We start from the raw sequence: 19,028 nt of genomic DNA, 5'->3' as shown, positions 1-19,028 counted from the left end.
CCCATTAATTAAATTGATTTTGGAATGTAAAATTATGTGCTTCAATGAAGCCATCACTCAATTAGCTTCACCTCAACTACATTTTTTAAAATGTAGGTGTGTGGCAGCACACGTCCTCATGGCAAACCGGCCCCGCTTGTATCGCCACATGGCGGGGCAGCCATGGGGAAATGGCATCATCAGAGGTTTCTCTCTGACTCCAGCCTCCCTTCCAGCAAGTGCTCCCTGGGCAGTGATTATGATGTCACAATGCACCAGGTGACTGAGCTCATGCTGCCCTGAATTGGAATAAACACAATCGTTAATGACCCTCAACATGGTAGCTGTGTTTCTTCCTCTGCTCACACCACTACAGTGGTGACCCCGACGAGCCCAGATGTTTTTCTGGACTCAAAACACCATGGATTCAGCAGAGGTTAACACTGTCTCCATCAAATTTCCACCCTTGTGGACCCACCAACCGAGAACATGGTTCGGGCAGGCAGAAGCACAATTTCAACTCCACAAGATCTCCTCAGATGCCACGATGTTCTATCATGTCGTGAGCACTCTGGACCAAGATATGGCAGCAAGAGTGGACGACATCATCCACCATTCCCCAGCTACAGGCAAGTACACCACCCTCAAAGACCTGCTGCTTGAAACTTTAGGGCTAACTCCCCAACAATGGGCTTCCAGGCTCCTTCACCTAGATGGGCATCCCTTCTAGCACGTGCCCTGAGCAGCGATTATGATGTCACAATGCACCAGGTGACTGATCTCATGCTGCCCTTAGAGGGGCGTGCTGAATTTGAATAAACACAATCGTTGGTGACCCTCAACGTGGTGGCTGTGTTTCTTCCACTGCTCACACCACCACAGGTAATTAATTCTGCCGAACTTTTCTCAACATACCTAATCTACATTTCTCAACAATGATCTTTTACAGTAACTTTCAAAAGAAATTTGGATATATCCTTAAAGACATAAACATTTTCTTTAGGGAATTAAAAAATTCAGGTGGATCAAACTGTGGTGGTCCTTCAAGCAGCCAGCACAGTGGTTTGAAGAGCTTTCTTCTGTATTTGGATCATTCAATGTAGTGCAGTATTTTGTTGGGATCGATGACTATTTAATGGAAGGTCATGAGGTATTATATGGGTAGGGGTGAATTTGCAGGAATCCTGAACATGGCAGTGTCCTTTCCAACTGGTTCTTGTTATTTATAGAGAAAAAAATATTAATTTTTCAGATATGGAAAATATTATGTCACATCTCGGAACATTGAAGTTGAAGGGGTTCCAATCTTTGTGCCAGCTTGTCTCCTGTTCAGGTTGACTGGTTAATTGGCTGTTGTAAAGTGCCCTTGATGTATAGCTGAGCAGTCAAATCTTGGAAAGGTGGATGCAAATGTGATGAGAATGAAATGAGTTAGCATAAGATTACAGCAAAAATTGGTGGTTGATGGTTGACAGACTCAATAGGCTGAGGGGCCTGATTTCATGCTGTATTTTTCTATGACTTTATGAATGCTTTGTTGCAGAATGTGTTGAATCTTTTGAGAGTTTGGTGTGTACTCACTGAGGGAAGTGGAAAGTATTTCATCACACTCCTAACTTGTGCTTAGGTGGTGGAAAGGTTCGGGACATCTTTCAAAATGGCAGTGCACAAGGTTGAAGTAGCCAGTTTAGGTCCTGACTGGACACAGACACCTCTTTACTTGTTAAGAAGGTGAAACAGGCACTGCATCTCCTGAGAAGATTGAAGGAGGCAAGGCTACCATTATGTCATCCTTCTATAGATGCTTAATTGAGAGTGTCCTGGCTGGCTACATCACAGTTCAGTATGGTTACTGCAGAGAAATAGATGAGAGGTTAATCCATAGGCCCATAAGAGTGGCTGAAAGATCACTGGAGTCTCCCTTCCCCCATCGACATGCTCTAGTGGGATCCTTGTCTGAAGAAGGCACACAAAATTATTGAGGACCCTTTCTACCCTGTACTCAGCATTTTCCAGCTGCTCCCATTGGGAAAAAAAAATTACAGGAGCACCACCAGTCTGAGAAACAGCTTCTTCCCATGGGCAATGAGAATGCTAAACTACCACAGAAACTGCTCACACTAACCATCCAAGACTCTCATAAGCACAAAATATTTATGTATTTGTTTGTATCGATGAAATACTTGTCCTGCATATATATTATTTGTCTCTAAAGGTGTTATGTGTCAGCATATTTTGCACCAAGGACCAGAGAATGCTGTTTTGTCAGATTGTACTTGAGTAATCAGATGACAATAAACTTGACCTGGCATCAGGAGGTGAGTCACTCACTACAAGGTATGCAACCTCTGATTTGCTCTTGTTGATATGGTATCCAGCCTAGTGGAGTTCCTGGAGCATGGTTATTCCCAGAATGTTGATAGTGAGGAACTCTGTAATGTCATTGAATATTAAGGGTTGACTCTCTCCTTGATTTAGACAGTTATTGATGCAAATGTTACTTGACTGAATGTTGTCTAGGTCTTTCTCCATGCAAATGGAATTGAATACAGTCAGCAAGCATCCCCACCTCTGACCATATGATGAAAGGAAGGACCCTGATGAAGCAGCTGATGCAGCCCGATGAGCCCAGGACGCTGACCTGAGCAACTGCTGCAGTGATGTCCTCAGTGAGATGGTTGTCCTCCAACAGATACAACCATCTTCCTTGTGCAAGGTCAACTCCATCCAGAAGAGTGTTTTCCACTTGATGCTCATTAACTACCTCCCAACAGGGTTCTTCAATACCACACTCAAAGAAGATTGGTCACTGTCATGTTACTCTGCAGCACCTTCCTTGTGAGTATAAGATATAACTTTCTTAATACATATTTTTCTTAAATGTAGTTTCCTTAATTTAATTTGTTCATTTTTCTGGACATCTCTCATGTAGACTCAACTACTTTGACTTGCACCCTTTCTAAAGCTTTGGAACTTGGCTGATTATAACTTTTATGAAAAGTAAATTCTAGATCGTAAATATATATTCTCCCAAAGTGTAAATCTCAAAGTTCCATTTCCACTAGAGACAGGAGTGAATGCCGACTTAATGCCTCAATCAAGAATTGTTTATTGCCAAGAATGGTGAAGATTTCAATTTTTTGAAAGTAAGTACAGTTCTTTAAGCTAAATTGCAGTGTCTGTGTTAGTGTGGTGAGTAATTCAAAGTAGTAATTAAAGGTTTACAGGCATTTGGGGAGGGTTATATAAATCATCCTGAGCAGTGCTTCAACACCAACTCCACAACTCTGGCATAGCATGGAAAGAAAAATGCTTGCCCTTGCTCTCTGCACCTTTGCAGCCTTCCAATTAACCACAGCTAAGGGTAAGTTTCAATGAAGAATCAGTCGGTAGGTAAACTTTGCGATCCTACCTTACATGAATGAACACATTTGAAAATCACTCAAAATTCTTTTTAACATCAAACACTGAAAATATCCTTCTGGGTTAAGCTTTTTGAGACAGTACATCTACAAAAGTAAACTCAGTAATCTGAAGAATTAATAATCAGAGAAAATAGTCAAAGGTAAAATAATTATTTGGGGATGAAGAGAATTTTTAATGCAACAATTTGCCTGTTCGGTCAATGGACAAGGATTCAACAGAAACTTTCACAAGGTAATTTGCATAAATACTTGAAAAACTGTTACTAGAATTTGGGGAAAGAACAGCAATGTGAGACAAATTGTAGAGCTTTTACCAAGAGCAAAAATTCAGTGGTTCAACAACAAAGTAGCTTTATATGTTGATTAGTCTGAACACAAAACCAGTTGCCTTGCTGTTGATGTTAATCCTGAAGTAGAAATCCATCTCTCCTTGCATGAACTGTGTCTGTTTCATTTCACAGTAAGTCACATTGAGATGTCAGCACAGATACCAGGCATCCAGTCCAGCTGCTCCACAATGGTGATCGTGGTCCACCATCTTCATCTCACCATTTTATTCTTTCTCTTCTTGTGTATAAATCTAATTTTAATCTAAATATGCAAAGCAGTAGGTTATAAATTGTTTTCAGTTAACATTTCTACACGTCGGAATGAACATCAAATGGAGGTCTAACTACAGTTGTATGGGGCCTTTGTGAGGCCATACCTTGAGTATTGAGTGCAGTTTTCATCTCTAATCTGAGGAAGGACATTCTTACTATTGAGGGAGCTAGTGTACGCACCAGACAGATCCCTGGGATGGCAGGATTGGTCAATGAAGAAAAATTGGATAGACTAGATTTATATTTATCGGAATTTAGAAGAATGAGGGAGCGATCTAATTAGGACATATAAAGTTGTGACAGGTTTGAACAGGTTAGATGAAGGAAGAATGTTCCAGATGTTGGGAAAGTCCAGAACAAGGGTCACAGTCTAAGGAGAAAGGGAAAGCCATTTAGAACTGAAAGTTAGATATGGTTCATGTGGCCAGAGTTATGGAGAGAAAGCAGGAGTAGAAGACTGTCAGTGATCAGCTATGATCATATTGAATGGTGGAGTAGGCTTCTATTTTCCATGTTTCTATGACCAATTCCATATCTCCTGTATCTAAATTCATATCTATGAGAGGGAGCAGAAATAAAGGTGAAAGGAATTATCTATGGGTATAGACCAGAGGTGGTGCATATGAACCATTACTCCAGCCTTATCTGTAAAATTCTTTATTTTTCTATTTTAATGCAGTTTCCCAAGAATGTTGTATTTCCAATGCAGGAATGTAAACAAATAAAATGATTCACAACAGGTAATACTGGGGAAGATGAACTGAGCGGTGTGCTGAGTACAGGTAGGTGGAGGCAGTTTAAAGGAGGAGATTTTGGATCGACATCACTCACATGTGAAGACCACAGAGGCCACTGCAACTCCACTGTGGAAGTGTTCACACAGGATGGAGAGAAGGAACACCTATCCAAAGCACTCCAGGTCCTGCAATGGAGAAAATAAGGGATAGCTGAGGAGCTTAGGGAGAGCCTGCGACTCAGGGTGGTTGAAGCCACCAGTTGTGGAACAGTTGAACAAAGGGTGATCAAGGTCCAGAATTTTAGCAGCAATGGAGAAGATTAGAAATATCTGGAGGGACTAGGGATGGAGAAGAAGACAATTATAAGAAAATTTAAGTCAAGATGTGTTGAATGAGGGGCCAATGTAAATCCAAGAACTGTAGATGAATGGAGCAGAAAGTGAATGGGTTAAGCTATGGGCAGCAGAGATTTGGACACACTGAATCCCTGTGACAGATAGTGCAGGGACTGCATGGAAGATTTTCCTGATCTTGCTACATTTGAGAAGTGTTCTGCATTCCTAAAGTCAGTGGTCAAGATGTTCTTGTAACGGACAAGAGTAAATATACACTTGGAAAGGAAATAATCTGCGGAAGGGCTTTGTTGGTGAGAGTTAAAGAAAAAATTTGCACTTGCTGGGGTTGAGTGAAATAATCAAACGTGCTGGAGAAACTGAGCATGTCAGGCAGCATCCATAGGAAATAAAAGGTCACCAACGTTTTGGACCTGAGCCCTTCATCAGCAATAAGGAAAGACAAGTAGAGGCCTGAATAAAAAGGTGGGGAGAGGGGGAAGGATAGGAGGGAGGAAGGGGATGGCAGAAAAGCATAAACTAACTGTAAATGGTAATAGCTAGTATTGGGTAGGAAAGTAGAAGAGAAAGAAGCTGAAAATTGATAGAGGGAGAGGGCAGAGGGCTATGGAGGGTAGATCTCTGATACAAGGGAGGGGTGGGGAGTTGGAAGAAAGGAAACAGATGGATAAGGAAGAGGAGAGATTTGGGGGAGGGGTTGAAGGAAATTGGAGAAACCAATGTTAATTGTGAATCCCAAGATGGACTTCAAGATGCAGATGACTTTGGTTTGGCACTTCTTTCTGAGTAAAAAGATTTTTTAAAAGAAGCAACAAAATACATAGACAATGGCAGAGTGGTTGATAAAGCTTAAGTGCACTTCAGTGAGGCCTTGACAAGGTCCCACATGAAAGGCTTATCTAAAGGTTAAAGCCTTTGAAATCTAAGGAAAGATTAGCAAATTGAATCCAAAGTTGATTTTAGGAGACAAAGGGTGATGATGAAGTATAGAACAGGTCCTTCAGCCCAACTTGTCCATGCTGACCAAGGTGGCATTCTGGCCTCGTCCCATTTCCCTGCATTTGGCCCATATCCTTCTAAACCCTTCTCACCCATATATCTGTCCAATAACAAATGAATCTCTTTGGAGTGTTGCTGTTGTGATTGGAAGCCTGTGAACCAATGGTGTAGCACAAAGATCAGTGCTGAGATCCTTACTTATTATTTATCATAGGCATTAACCATTTGGATATGAAGGTAGGAGATATGATTAGAAAGTGTACAGATAACACAAACATTAATGGTGATGTTGTTGATGGTGAACGTAGGCTTAGGATACAAACAATATTGAGCAGCTGGTAAACAGGGCAGAACAACGGCAGATGGGATGTAATCCTGAGAAGACTGAGGATAAATCTACTTAGGAAGCTCTAATAAAGGCAAGATATTCATGTTCAGGTGCATTGGGGAATGGGGACCCTAATGAACAATTCCATTCATCTTAAAAGATGCTACACAGGTAGCTAAAGCTGGCACAGAGGATGCTGTTCTTTATTAGCTCAGGATAGAACATTAAATCAGGGAGGTTGTTGTACAATCTTTTAAAACATTGCCTAGGGCACAGTTAGAATACTGTTCTGGTTTCCATACCAAAGGATGAATCTGATTGCGGTGGAGATGGTGCAGAGGAGATTCACCAGGATTTGCCTAGGACAGAGGGTTTCAATTATGAACAGAGACTGGAGAAGCTAGGTCTGTCTTCTATGGAGTGGAGGAGGCTGGGGGAGAGGGGGAATTGAAAGAGGTGTTCAAAATTCTGAGAGGCAAAAATCAGGCGGATAGCAAGAAATATGTCATCGTGATGGAGATGTCTAAAGGCAGAGGGATTGGTGAGGATCAGGAAGGTAAGACAGAACTGAGGAAAAATATCTTCACCCAGAGATTGGAGGAGGTGGAGGAGGCAGAGAGTCTCACAATGTTTAACAAATCCTTCGTCAAGCACTTGAATCTCCATCCTTGGTAAATGAAATTAATACAACGAGTACACAGTGCTCAGCATGGATGTGTTGAGCCAAAAGACTTGTTCTTTGTTCTATAACCAGGGCTCTCAAACTCTCTAAGGTACTCCATGAGGAACAATGATCTCCTGATGCTCGTATAAATTTTGGAAGCCTCAATGGTTCCTTTCAAACTGTTTCTGGTTCATTTTCACCATCGTTTGCTATACATAAGCTGACCAGGTCTCAAGCGCTGGAATTCTCAGCCCCTGTACCTGGTCTCTTCCTCTGAAATTTACTTCAAATTGAACAAGTCTCCTGATATTTCTTTTATTGGCTTGGAGTTCTGATTTTTGTGGCAATAATATTAATGGATCATCACAACTGGAATCAAAATTCTTGTTCGATAAGAGTGTTTCTCTTTTATCTTAGCTCTACGTCATGAAACTACAATCAATACTGAAACCAAAGACTGTGTCATTAATCCTGATCATCCAGAGTGTCAGCACCCACCAACCAACACACCAATGGAAAAAGGTTGGTAAACTTTATCCAAAAACATTGCCTGTAATTAAATGGTCTGAAGAATGTCATTTCAGACAGTAGTTTGCACAAGATTTCTGGTGTAAAATTTGGCACATGTATATGATAATCTTGTCATTTAAGGGAACATTTAAATTTTCCAACAAATATCAGTTTGAGATTTATTACTTACTTGACAGTATTACATCACATCTTGGCTTATTTGGGGTAATTGTTAACAATTCAACACTTGCAAATATCAGCAATGAGCATCATTCTCAGCACATCAAAGTCTACATTCAGGATTTACCATGAAACCAGTTAAATTCATCCATGTTTTACTTTTACCTTTACTTCTTATGGCCTGCTGAATTTCTCCAGCAAGTTTGTATATTGTACTTGACACCAGCATCTGCAGACTTTCTTGTTGAACTTCACATTTTATATACATTAGTATGCCAACTGACAGTATTTTCTAGAATTTGGTGTCCCTTGGTGTGAAAGAGTTCCTCCTCACTTTTTTTTCCATGTTATTTATTCAGTTTGAGATTCACAACCTCTGATTATTGACCATCTGCCCAAAGGATATAGCTTCCCTCTTTGCTCGACCAAAACCCTCTTTTAATTGTGAAAATTTCCATCAAGTCCTCCTTCAACCTATTCTGCCAGGTGGAGCCAGCCCAACTTCTGTAACCCCTGCTCTGTAACTCCTGGTCTCATTATTTAAAACTCATCTGGCACCTCCCCAGGGTTCTGGCAGTGTCAGGACAAAGAACATAGAACACTACAACAGAGTGCAGGCCTGCAGCCCTCGATGTTGTGCCAACCCATATATTCCTTTAAAAAAACTAAACCTACCCCATAACCCTCTATTTTCCTTTCCTCCATGTACCTCCCTAAGAGTCTCTTAAATGCTTCTAATGTTTCAGCCTCCACCACCATCCCTGGCAAGGCATTACAGGCACCCACAACTCTCTGTGCAAAAAATTTACCAGGGATATCCACCCTAAACTTCTCTCCCTTCACTTTGTACATATGCCCTCTGGTGTTTGCTATTCTGGCTGTCCTCCGTATCTATGCCTTTATTAAGACCTTTATTAAGTATCCTCTTATCCTTCTTCATTCCAAAGAGAAAATTCCAAGATCTGATAATCTTGCCTCATAAGATTTTCCATTCCAGGCCACATCCTGGCAAATCTCCTCTGCACACTCTCCATAGCATCAACACCCTTCCTATAATGAGATGACCAGACTGAATGCAATATTACAAGTGTGGTCTCACCAGAGATTTGTAGAATTGCAACTTGACCTCTTAACTCTTGAACTCAATCCCCCATTAAGAGAAACTAATGGGACTAAAGCCAGACAAATCACCTGGTCCTGATGATATGCATCCAAGGGTTCTGAAGGAAATGGCAGAAGTTATAGTTGATGCATTGGTGGTCATATACCAAAATTCCTTGGATTCTGGGCAGGTCTCGGCAGAATGGAAGGCAGCAAATGTCACGCCACTTTTTAAGAAGGGATGTAGGCAGAAGACTGGAAATTATCGGCCAATTAGCTTGACGTCTGTAGTTGGAAAAATGCTTGAAGCCATCATTAAAGATGAAATAGTGAAACTTTTGGAACGTAAGGGTTCAATCAAGCAGACGCAGCATGGTTTTAGAAAGGGAAGATCTTGTTTAAGAAACTTGTTAGGATTCTTTGTGGATATAATGGGTGCGGTGGATAGAGGGGAACAGGTTGATGTTGTATATTTGGATTTCCAGAAAGCGTTTGATAAGGTGCCGCACAAGAGACTTCTCAGTAAGTTACGGGAAAGTGGAGTCCGGGGAAGTATATTGGCCTGGATTGAAAATTGGTTGTCTGACAGGAGGCAGAGAGTTGGGATAAATGGGAGTTTTTCAGGTTGGCAGAGAGTGGTAAGTGGGGTGCCACAGGGGTCAGTGTTAGGCCCACAACTGTTCATCATTTATATTGATGACTTGGAGGAGGGGACAAAATGTGGTGTAGCCAAGTTTGCAGATGACACCAAATTGAGTGGAAGAGCAAATTGTAATGAGGATGTGGAGAGTCTGCAGAGGGATATAGTTAAGCTGGATGAGTGGGCAAAGGTCTGGCAGATGGAGTACAATGTTAGTAATTGTGAGGTTATCCACTTTGGCAAGAAAAATAAAAGAGCTGAATATTATTTAAAGGGTGAAAAACTACAGCATGCTGTTGTGCAGAGGGACTTGGATGTGCTTGTTCATGAATCGCAAAAAGTTAGGTTGCAGGTGCAGCAGGTTATTAAGAAGGCAAATGGAATGTTAGCCTTCATCGCTAGAGGAATTGAATTCAGGAGTAGGGAGGTAATGTTGCAACTGTATAAGGTACTGGTTAGACCGCACCTGGAGTACTGTGTCCAGTTCTGGTCTCCATATTTGAGGAAGGATATACTGGCTTTGGAGACGGTCCAGAGGAGGTTTACTAGGTTGATCCCTGGGATGAAGGGGTTGACTTATGATGAAAGATTAAATTGTCTAGGATTGTATTCGCTCGAGATCAGAAGAATGAGAGGAGATCTTATAGAAACATATAGGATTATGAAGGGTATGGATAGGATAGATGTAGGAAGGTTTTTTGAGCTGGCCGGGGAAACTAAAACGAGAGGACACAGTCTCAAGATTCGGGGGAGTAGATTTAGGACAGAGATGAGGAAAAATAGTTTTTCCCAGAGAGTAGTGAATGTTTGGAATACTCTAACCAGCGAAATGTTTGAACTCCTTACATTTATCCAGATTGAACTTCATCTACCACATTTCTGCCCAATTCTGTATCCTTTCTAATTTATTTTGTAACCTACAACAACTTTCAACACCATCCTCAACTCCTCCAACCTTCATATCATCCGCAGATTTACTGAACCATCCTTCTGTCTCTTCATCTAGGTCATTTATAAAGACCATAAAGATGAGGGGGTCCCAGAACAGATCCTTTTGGAACTCCACTTGTCACTAACCTCCCAGCAGGACACTTTCCTTTCACTTCTACTCTCTACTTTCTACATGCATGCCAATTTTTCTTTCTTTTCTTTTTAAAATAATTTTATTTATGTATTACAATATAAATGATTGAATAGAGCAATTATACAATGTGCTACAAGATTCAGAAAAAACTGTAAACATTATACCATATTCTTTTAATAAGAAAATCCAGAGCACAGACCACAGTCATGACAACAAAATAAGATTTAACAACAAAAAAACCCAAAAAGAAAAATTTCAAAACTCCTTCCTCTAGGCAACATCGAATCTTAAGATTATGATAATAGTCCATAAATGGGCCCCATGTCTTTTGGAACTTAATGTTTGAATCCTTGAGAACATATCTAATTTTTTTCTAGAGTTAAACAAGACATAATATCTCTTACCCATTGTGTATATGTAGGTGGAGTATTATCTTTCCATTAAATCAAAATTGCATGTCTGGCTATCAGTGATGTAAAAGATAAAACTTGGCTTTGAATTAAAATCAGTAATACATCAACATCTTGAGGTAATCCAAAAAGAACAATTAAAGGGCAAGGTTCCATGGCACGTGACTTTCTGAACAAGTCTCTCATGGAGGACCTTGTCATTTGCTTTACTAAAATCCATATAGACCATATCTATGGCCCTACCCTCATCATTTTCTTTTGTTACCTCCTCAAAACACTTAGGTTTGTGAGGCATAATCTTCCTTTCACAAAGCCATGCTGACTATCCTTGAGTAGACTGTACTTCTCCAAATCCTCATAGATCCTATTCTTAAGAATCATCTCCAGTAGTTTGCACATCACTGACATAAGGCTCATCAGTCTATAATTCCCAGGATTCTCCCTATTACCTGTTTTAAACAAGGGGACTATATTTGACATTCTCCAATCCTCTGGCACCTCCCATGTGCCCAAAGAGGACTCAAAGATCATAGACACTGGCCTAGCTATCTCTTCCCTCACTTCCCACAGGAACTTGGGCTATATCATGTCTGGCCCCTGAGACTTAGCAATCTTAATGTTTTTAAGAAGACCCAACACTTCCTCTTCCTTAATCTCAAAATTATCCAGCATTCAAGCCTGTTCCATTCCAACCTCACCATTATCAAGGTCCTTTTCTCTTGTGAATACTGAAGCAAAGTATTTATTTAGGACCTCCCCAACCTCACCAGTCTCCAGGCACATGTTGCCTCCGTTATCCTTTAGTGGCCCCGCCTTCATTCTTGTCATCATTCTGTTCTTCACATATGCATAAAACACCTTGGGGTTCTCCTTAATCCTACATGCCAAGGCCTTCTCAAGCCCATTTCAAGCTCTCCTATGTCCTTTCTTAAGCTCCTTCCTGGCTACAATATACTTCTCAAGACCCCTTCCTATTTCCTGCTTCCTATGTCTAACATATGCTTCCTTCTTCCTCTTTACTAGCTGCCTTACCGGTTTCATCAACCATGGTTCCCTGTTCCCTGCCATCTTGTCCCTGTCCCAGTGGGACAAACCTATCCTAAATACAGCACAAATGGTCCCTAAGCTTCCTCTACATTATTTCTGCACTTTCTTCCTTGAACATCTTTTTCCAATTTACTCTCGCAAGTAAAATACTCACCCACCGAGAGGTCCACCACCTGACCAGGTTTATTATCCAGAATTATATCCAGTATGGCCTCTCCTCTTGTCACCGGGTCCACATACTCTGTCAGGAATCCTTTTTTTTTTGTTGAAAATGTAAAATATCCAAAATATATTTTCTTTTTATTTTCTCTTTACATTTAATTTGACTTCTGATACATTTTCATTTTGTACTTTGTCATTGATCTCATCCACTTTTTTTTGAACAGACCTGACAAATTCAGCTCCATCTATCCCTCTTGCAGACAGGAATTGCCAGTCAATATTAGGGAAGTTGAAATCACCCAATACTGTAACCCTGTATTTCCTGCACCATTCCAAAATTTGCCTGCTTATCTGCTTCTCAATGTCCCGAGAGCTATTTGGGGTCCTATAGACTACTTCTAGCACAGTGATAGCTGCCTTCCTATTTCTGATTTTCACCGACAGCAACACAGTGAACACTCCCTCTGCAGCATCCTCCCTTTCTAGAGCTGTGATGCTATCCCTGACCAGGTTTGGCATTCCTCAAAATCCATCAAGTGTGAAACTATTGAGGTTGCACTGCCAAAGTTGTTCATCTCAAAATGCATAATTTCACACTAACCAGCATAACACTGCATCTACTACGAATGTGTTCTTCCTCCTGAAGTCTTTAAAATTCATAAGTGTTACAGTAGCACTTCCTGGCCCAGTTCCACGTCATCCATGAACAAGAGAAACAGAGGTTCTAAAAGCTGCTCCACTTCAGTACTCGCTTCATTCCCTCACAATCACAACCCTTCTATTCACAAGCGACCTGCTAGGGAAACTTAGTGGGTTGAACAGCATCGGCGGGAGCAAAGGAATGATCAATGTTTCGTCCTTCATCATGAATTACCATTCTTTTTTCAACCACGGATGCTGCTTGACACACTGAGTTCCTCCAGCAGAGTGTTGTTGCTCCAATTCCAGCATCTGCAGACTCCTGTGTATGTCAATCTTCCATTTGCCACTGATTTCTGGTTCCCTTCTTTCTGCAGTCCAGACACCAAGCCTGTCCACTGCCCTTGGGTGTGGATTTGCCATGGTCAGGGCAGCCTTTGATTTTTGACACAAGCTGATCACTACAAGATAATCCAGTCCCTTTATGCACACTATGTTCTGACTGTCTCTTACTTCATCCAAATTGTAAAAGACCTGTAAAGAACATCTCCCACACCATTATCATCCACCCCTTCAATCTATCATTAGAACATAAAACATAGAATGGCATAGTACAGTCCCTTCAGCCAACAATGTGGTACTGTCCTATGTAAATTTACTCCACAGCAATCTATCCCATCTACCTCACAACAATAACTCTCTATTTTCCTTACATCCATATGCTTTTCTAAGAGTATTTAAATGTCTCTTTTGTACCAGCCTCAACCAACACTATTGGCAATGCATTCTAAGCATCCACCACTCTCTGTGCAAAAAATCGTACCCCTCACCAAAACTCAGATGTCCTCTGGTATTGGCTATTGCTGCTCTGGGAAAAAAAGGTGCTGACCATCCACTCTATCTATTCCCCTCATAATCTGGTATATTTCTGTTGTTTCCTCTCATCCTCTTCACTCCCAGCTCCCAAGAGAAAAACCCTAACTCACTCAATGGAACTTCAAAAGACATATTCTCTAGTCCAGGAAACATCCTGATAAATCTCTGCTCCTTCTCTAAAGCTTCCACATCCTTCCTATAATGAGGCGGCCAGAACTGAACACAATAATCTAGGTGTCGTCTAACTAGACTGGATTATCTTGTAGTGATCAATGTTACCTAGTGGCCCTTGAACTCAATTCCCTGACTAACAAAGGCCAACACATCATAGACCTTCTTAACCACCCTTGCAGAAACCTTGAGGAATTTGTAGATCTGGACCACAGGATCCCTTTGTTTCTCTACACTACCAAGAATTCTTCCATTAACCACATAACATGGGTTTGACTTTCAAGGTTATTCCACTTCTCCATCAAACTCTGTATCCTGTCTATATCCCATGGTAGGCTATGACAACCTTCTATGCTATCCATAATACCTCCATCTTTCAGGTCAAGTGCAAATCCACTGACCCACCATATCCTTCTTCATCCAAGTCATTTATAAAAATGAGCAAGATCAGGGGTCCCAGAACAGACTTAGTCAACACTTTGATGCTAATTAAACACTGAGGCATTGCATTCCTCACAGATATTACATTACAATTATTTTGTTTAGCAGAGCTGCAAAAGGAAATCAGCTTGTACAATTTAATCCGATCAAGGTCCCGTCGCTGTCCGTACAACAGGTCGTTTTACACAAGCCAAAAACGTGGACTGTACCAAGGATCTCCAAATGGGAAAGGCACAGCAATGGCTTACAGTTCTCTACCAAGGTCTAAAGGCTGGGAATGGCTATTTGGCAAAGGGTATAATGGGTTTGACAATGGCCTATGGGCAAAAGGTGGTGGAAATAGACAGAATGGAAATGATCAAGGGCTGAATGACAATAGGAATAGACAGAATGGAAATGGTCAAGGATTCAATGCCAATGGGAATAATGAAGATGAAGATCATGAGGAGGAAAACAACAATGGTAATGATGAAGAGGAAGACAATAAAGGCTTAAACAACAACGGGAATGAGCAAGGGGGGAATGGTCACATGTCAAACTCCAATGGGTATGGGCAAGGGTGGAATGGTCAAGGGTCAAACTCTAATGGGTATAGCCAAAGGGGGAATGGTCAAGGATCAAACTCCAATGACTACAGCCAAGGGGGGAATGGTCAAAAGTCAAACTCCAATGCATACAGTCAAGGGCAAAACAATCAAGGGTCAAACTCCAATGGGTATAATCAAGGAGGAAATATTCAAGGGTCAAACTCCAATGGATATGAACAAGGGGGGCATGGTCAAGGATCAAACTCCAATGGGTATGAACAATGGGATAATGGTCAAGGGTCAAACTCCAATGGAAATGGACAAGGGGGGAATAGTCAAGGGTCAAACTCTAATGCATACAGTCAAGGGCAAAACAATCAAGGGTCAAACTCCAATGGGTATGAACAATGGGGTAATGGTCAAGGGTCAAACTCCAATGGAAATGGACAAGGGGGGAATGGTCAAGGGTCAAACTCCAATGGGTATAGTCAAGGAGGAAATGGTCAAGGGTCAAACTTCAATGGATATGGACGAGGGGGGCATGGTCAAGGGTCAAACTCCAATGGGTATGAACAATGGGGTAATGGTCAAGGGTCAAACTCCAATGGAAATGGACAAGGGGGGAATGGTCAAGGATCAAACTCCAATGGGTATGATCAATGGGGTAATGGTCAAGGGTCAAACTCCAATGGGTATAATCAAGGAAGAAATGGTCAAAGGTCAAAATCCACAGGGTATGGCCAAGAGGGGAATGGTCAAGTGTCATACTCCAATGAGTATCAACAATGGGGTCATGGCCAAGGGTGGAATGGTCAAGGGTCAAACTCCAATGGATATGGCCAAGGGGGCAAAAGTCAAGGGAAGAATGGTCAAAGGACAAATGTCAAAGGGTATAGTCAAGGGTCAAATTCCAATGGGTTTGGAAAATATGGATATAGTCAAGGATCATACATCAATGGATATGGTCAAGGGTCAAACTTCAATGGGTATGGCCAAGGGGTGAATGGTCAAGGATCAAATTCCAATGGGTATGGGCAAGGGAGTAATGGTCAAGGGTCAAATTCCAATGGGTATGGCAGTGGGGGTAATGGTCAAAGGAGGAATGGTCAAGAGTCAAACATCAAAGGGTCTAGCCAAGGGGAGGATAGTCAAGGGTCAAATTCCAATGGCTTTGGAAAATATGGATATAGTCAAGGGTCAAACTTCAATGGGTATGACCAAGGGGTGAATGGTCAAGGGTCAAATTCCAATGGGTATGGCCAAGGGAGTGATGGTCAAGGGGGGAATGGTCAAGGGTCAAATTCCAATGGGTATGGGCAAGGGAGTAATGGTCAAGGGTCAAATTCAAATGGGTATGGCAATAGGGGTGATAGTCAAAGGGGGAATGGTCAAGAGTCAAACATCAAAGGGTCTAGCCAAGGGGAGGATAGTCAAGGGTCAAATTCCAATGGGTTTGGAAAATATGGATATGGTCAAGGGTCATACATCAATGGATATGGTCAAGGAGGAAATGGTCAAGGTTCAAACTCCAGTGGATATGGCCAAGGTGGGAATGGCCATGCAATGAGTAACAATGTGATTGGTTCACATACAAATGCACAAGAGGGTAGCTCCAATCCTACTGTTGAGTTGCTGAAAAGGAATTACAGGAAAAGGGAGATTCCTTCTGATGCAGCATATACCTCAGCCATTAAAAGGTTGTATGCTCACAGATTACATCCAATGTACAGGTACAGCCTTATACGCCGAAGAATCACAAAGCAATAAAATAATCCTCCTGTGTCCTTCTGCCTGTGCACAGGCATCTGTGTTTTGCCTGTTGCACAACTGTAATCGCAATGATCTTCACTGCAAAATAGAAAGCAAAATGGCAATTCTGGATAACTTCTTAAATGATATAACAATCCAGATATGTCAACATGCAGACAGCACTTAGGGTGAAAGGAAAGTTCTATTTTAGTTGTTCTATCAAGATAGAGTTTGGTTTGTAAACACAAATCACAGTGTATCTCGGCTGTCAACTTCATTGGTCAAAACCTTGAGATGCAACTTGTCAACCTGCAAACAGCTGAGATCTGGTCACAGGGTTCTGCATACTTCACTGTCTTAGGGCAAATTGCAACACCACCCCAATTCCTGGCTAAATCAAGCCCTAACTCTCTCTGACTTTGAAATCCAAAACCGATTAAAACTTAAAGACAACAAAATCTTAAATTGTAGAAAATGTAAAATTGTCAAAATTAAAAACACCAGAAAGCATTTCAATTACCTTAACAACTTTGAAGATGCAAACTACCTCTGCAGGTTTGCAGGGCAGGATCTCCTTGACAGTTTTTGGGAAACGGTGCGTTTTGGAACACGGGTTCCAGCAGCAAAGGTCAGCAATGCCTGAGTTTTGGAATGTCATACTTCCTTGCAGTTGGAGAGGAATATGTTGGGGATCGTTTGGAACTGCCAAATTTTGAGTGGCAGAGTTGGGCCAAGGATCCTTTTTGTTCCTGTACTGACAATATTATTTCCCTGGAGCAGGATTTAAGAGCTGTGTTGCAGCCTGTTTAGACGAGGACCAGTAAAACTGTTGCAGAATTCACATGAACTAGTGTTAAATTAATTAGATTTCATCCAATTTCAGCCAGCAGTGTTAATATTGGGTTGTACTTAAATAGTTCCATCTGCACTGGATATGTTCAGGCAAAGAACACAGTCAAGTCTGATATCTGGACTATGGGTCTTGGACGTATCTGCAAATTTTCCAAACTTTCATTGGCAGGCCCAAGCCTAAAGATTGACCTCAAGAGAATTACATTCTTCAGCTGATAAAAAGGTTCTTGATATGATGTGACACACCCTCTTGCATGTCTTAAATTCTGTGTTCAATGTTCAAGTTCAATGTTAGGATTTATGGAAAGTCAAATTTTCTGTTCTGAATCTTCAGTGTGTAAGAAAGAAAATTCATCAGGTCTCACGGGTTTAAATGGAGGTCTATCTGTGATTACGGAGAGATCCCTTTTATTTGTCAGATATTTTGTTGCCCTTTCATAGCATGAATATTCATTTCCATGTTTAGCTCCCAAAAGTTATTCCTGCAATCTGGATTCCACTGACTGAAAGAGCAGTGTTAGCATAACATAAGGCAGTTGGGTGAATCTTTGAATGGGAAACATTTTGCATGGCTGAGAAAGAAGAGCAAGGGACTGGAACCAATTGGTGAGTTCTTTCAAAGAATTATCAGGCAAAAGATGGCCCTAGTGCTCTGTCCTTCTACACTGTCCAAGACATGGTAGAACTGGCTAATCATCAGAGTGGTTCCAAGATGCTCAGACTGGGGTTGCCCAATCAGTTCAGTTGGAGAAGTTGAAGCACCTGCTCATCGCCATTCTTTTTGTTTCTTCATCTGCAATGTCCTTTACTGAGTCGACGGTGATTGCCGATTTCCTACTTATTGCTCCCAGTTATTTTATGAATACTCTCACTGTAGTTTCAGCTAATGCCAATAAACCTTTCAGAAATTCACCTTGTTGTTTTCTTCCACTTTGTATTTATTTTCAAGATTCAATTTATTGTCATAATAAAAAGTGTCATATTACACAAAATTGCTTTTGTCTGCTCTAAGGCAAACAGATTCACCATCAGCAGAAATTGCCTGAAGCACCTCTTACACTCAAAGAAAGAGAAGCAAAAGAGAGTTCCTCCCAGAGTCATTGAGAGTCTGTGAATTCACCTCCAGTGCTCCCATAGCCACTTAGAGTCCAATCCCATCTATCGGCAACCCAAGTTCCAGATTCAAACCTCCGATACCATTAGGAACCCTCAGGACTCTAGCATCCCTGTTCTGATTCCAGGTACCATTTCAGCCCTTGACTACAGTATCCAGCAGCCTGCAGCCACCATGGTTCCTCACCTGAAGTTACCGGCAGCCCACTGCCTGTGTGGGTCCTTCATTTGCAGAACCTCTCACGACTGCCACTGCGGTCATCACCCCGTGGGTCGTCTCCTCCGCTTATCCTTCTCAGCGGGTGGTCTCCACATTTTCTACTGCCCTGCACCAGTTCTCCACTTCCCTGGAGTCTGCAACCTCTCATGGCTGCTGCCAATCTTGGGCACCACCATCCTGGGTGAAGTCCCCAAGGTCACAGGATTTAAAATAAAACTA

The 19,028-nt window shown here is 41.5% G+C and overlaps 1 protein-coding gene across 6 annotated transcripts; it reads left to right on the top strand.

The window, feature by feature from the left end:
- The first annotated feature begins 292 nt into the window (after positions 1–292).
- Positions 293–18,388, top strand: LOC138757747 (uncharacterized transmembrane protein DDB_G0289901-like). Of its 6 annotated transcripts, none has more exons than XM_069925537.1 (6): positions 293–608; positions 2,195–2,297; positions 2,500–2,817; positions 3,045–3,125; positions 7,505–7,609; positions 14,454–18,388. In XM_069925537.1, the coding sequence occupies exons 5-6, from the start codon at positions 7,600–7,602 to the stop codon at positions 16,640–16,642; spliced, it is 2,199 nt and encodes a 732-aa protein (XP_069781638.1). In that variant the 5' UTR covers positions 293–608; positions 2,195–2,297; positions 2,500–2,817; positions 3,045–3,125; positions 7,505–7,599; the 3' UTR covers positions 16,643–18,388. The 6 variants fall into 6 exon arrangements, with proteins under 6 accessions (XP_069781638.1, XP_069781639.1, XP_069781640.1 ...); XM_069925538.1 differs by lacking the exon at positions 293–608 and adding an exon at positions 622–861 and having other exon boundaries at positions 2,195–2,316; XM_069925539.1 differs by lacking the exon at positions 293–608 and adding an exon at positions 623–861 and having other exon boundaries at positions 3,047–3,125.
- The last annotated feature ends 640 nt before the right edge of the window (positions 18,389–19,028 follow it).

Source organism: Narcine bancroftii, chromosome 3, assembly GCF_036971445.1.
Source record: "Narcine bancroftii isolate sNarBan1 chromosome 3, sNarBan1.hap1, whole genome shotgun sequence".
NCBI classification, from domain to species: domain Eukaryota; kingdom Metazoa; phylum Chordata; class Chondrichthyes; order Torpediniformes; family Narcinidae; genus Narcine; species Narcine bancroftii.
Note: the sequence above shows the minus strand (reverse complement) of the source record. Positions and strands in the feature narration are given on the sequence as shown.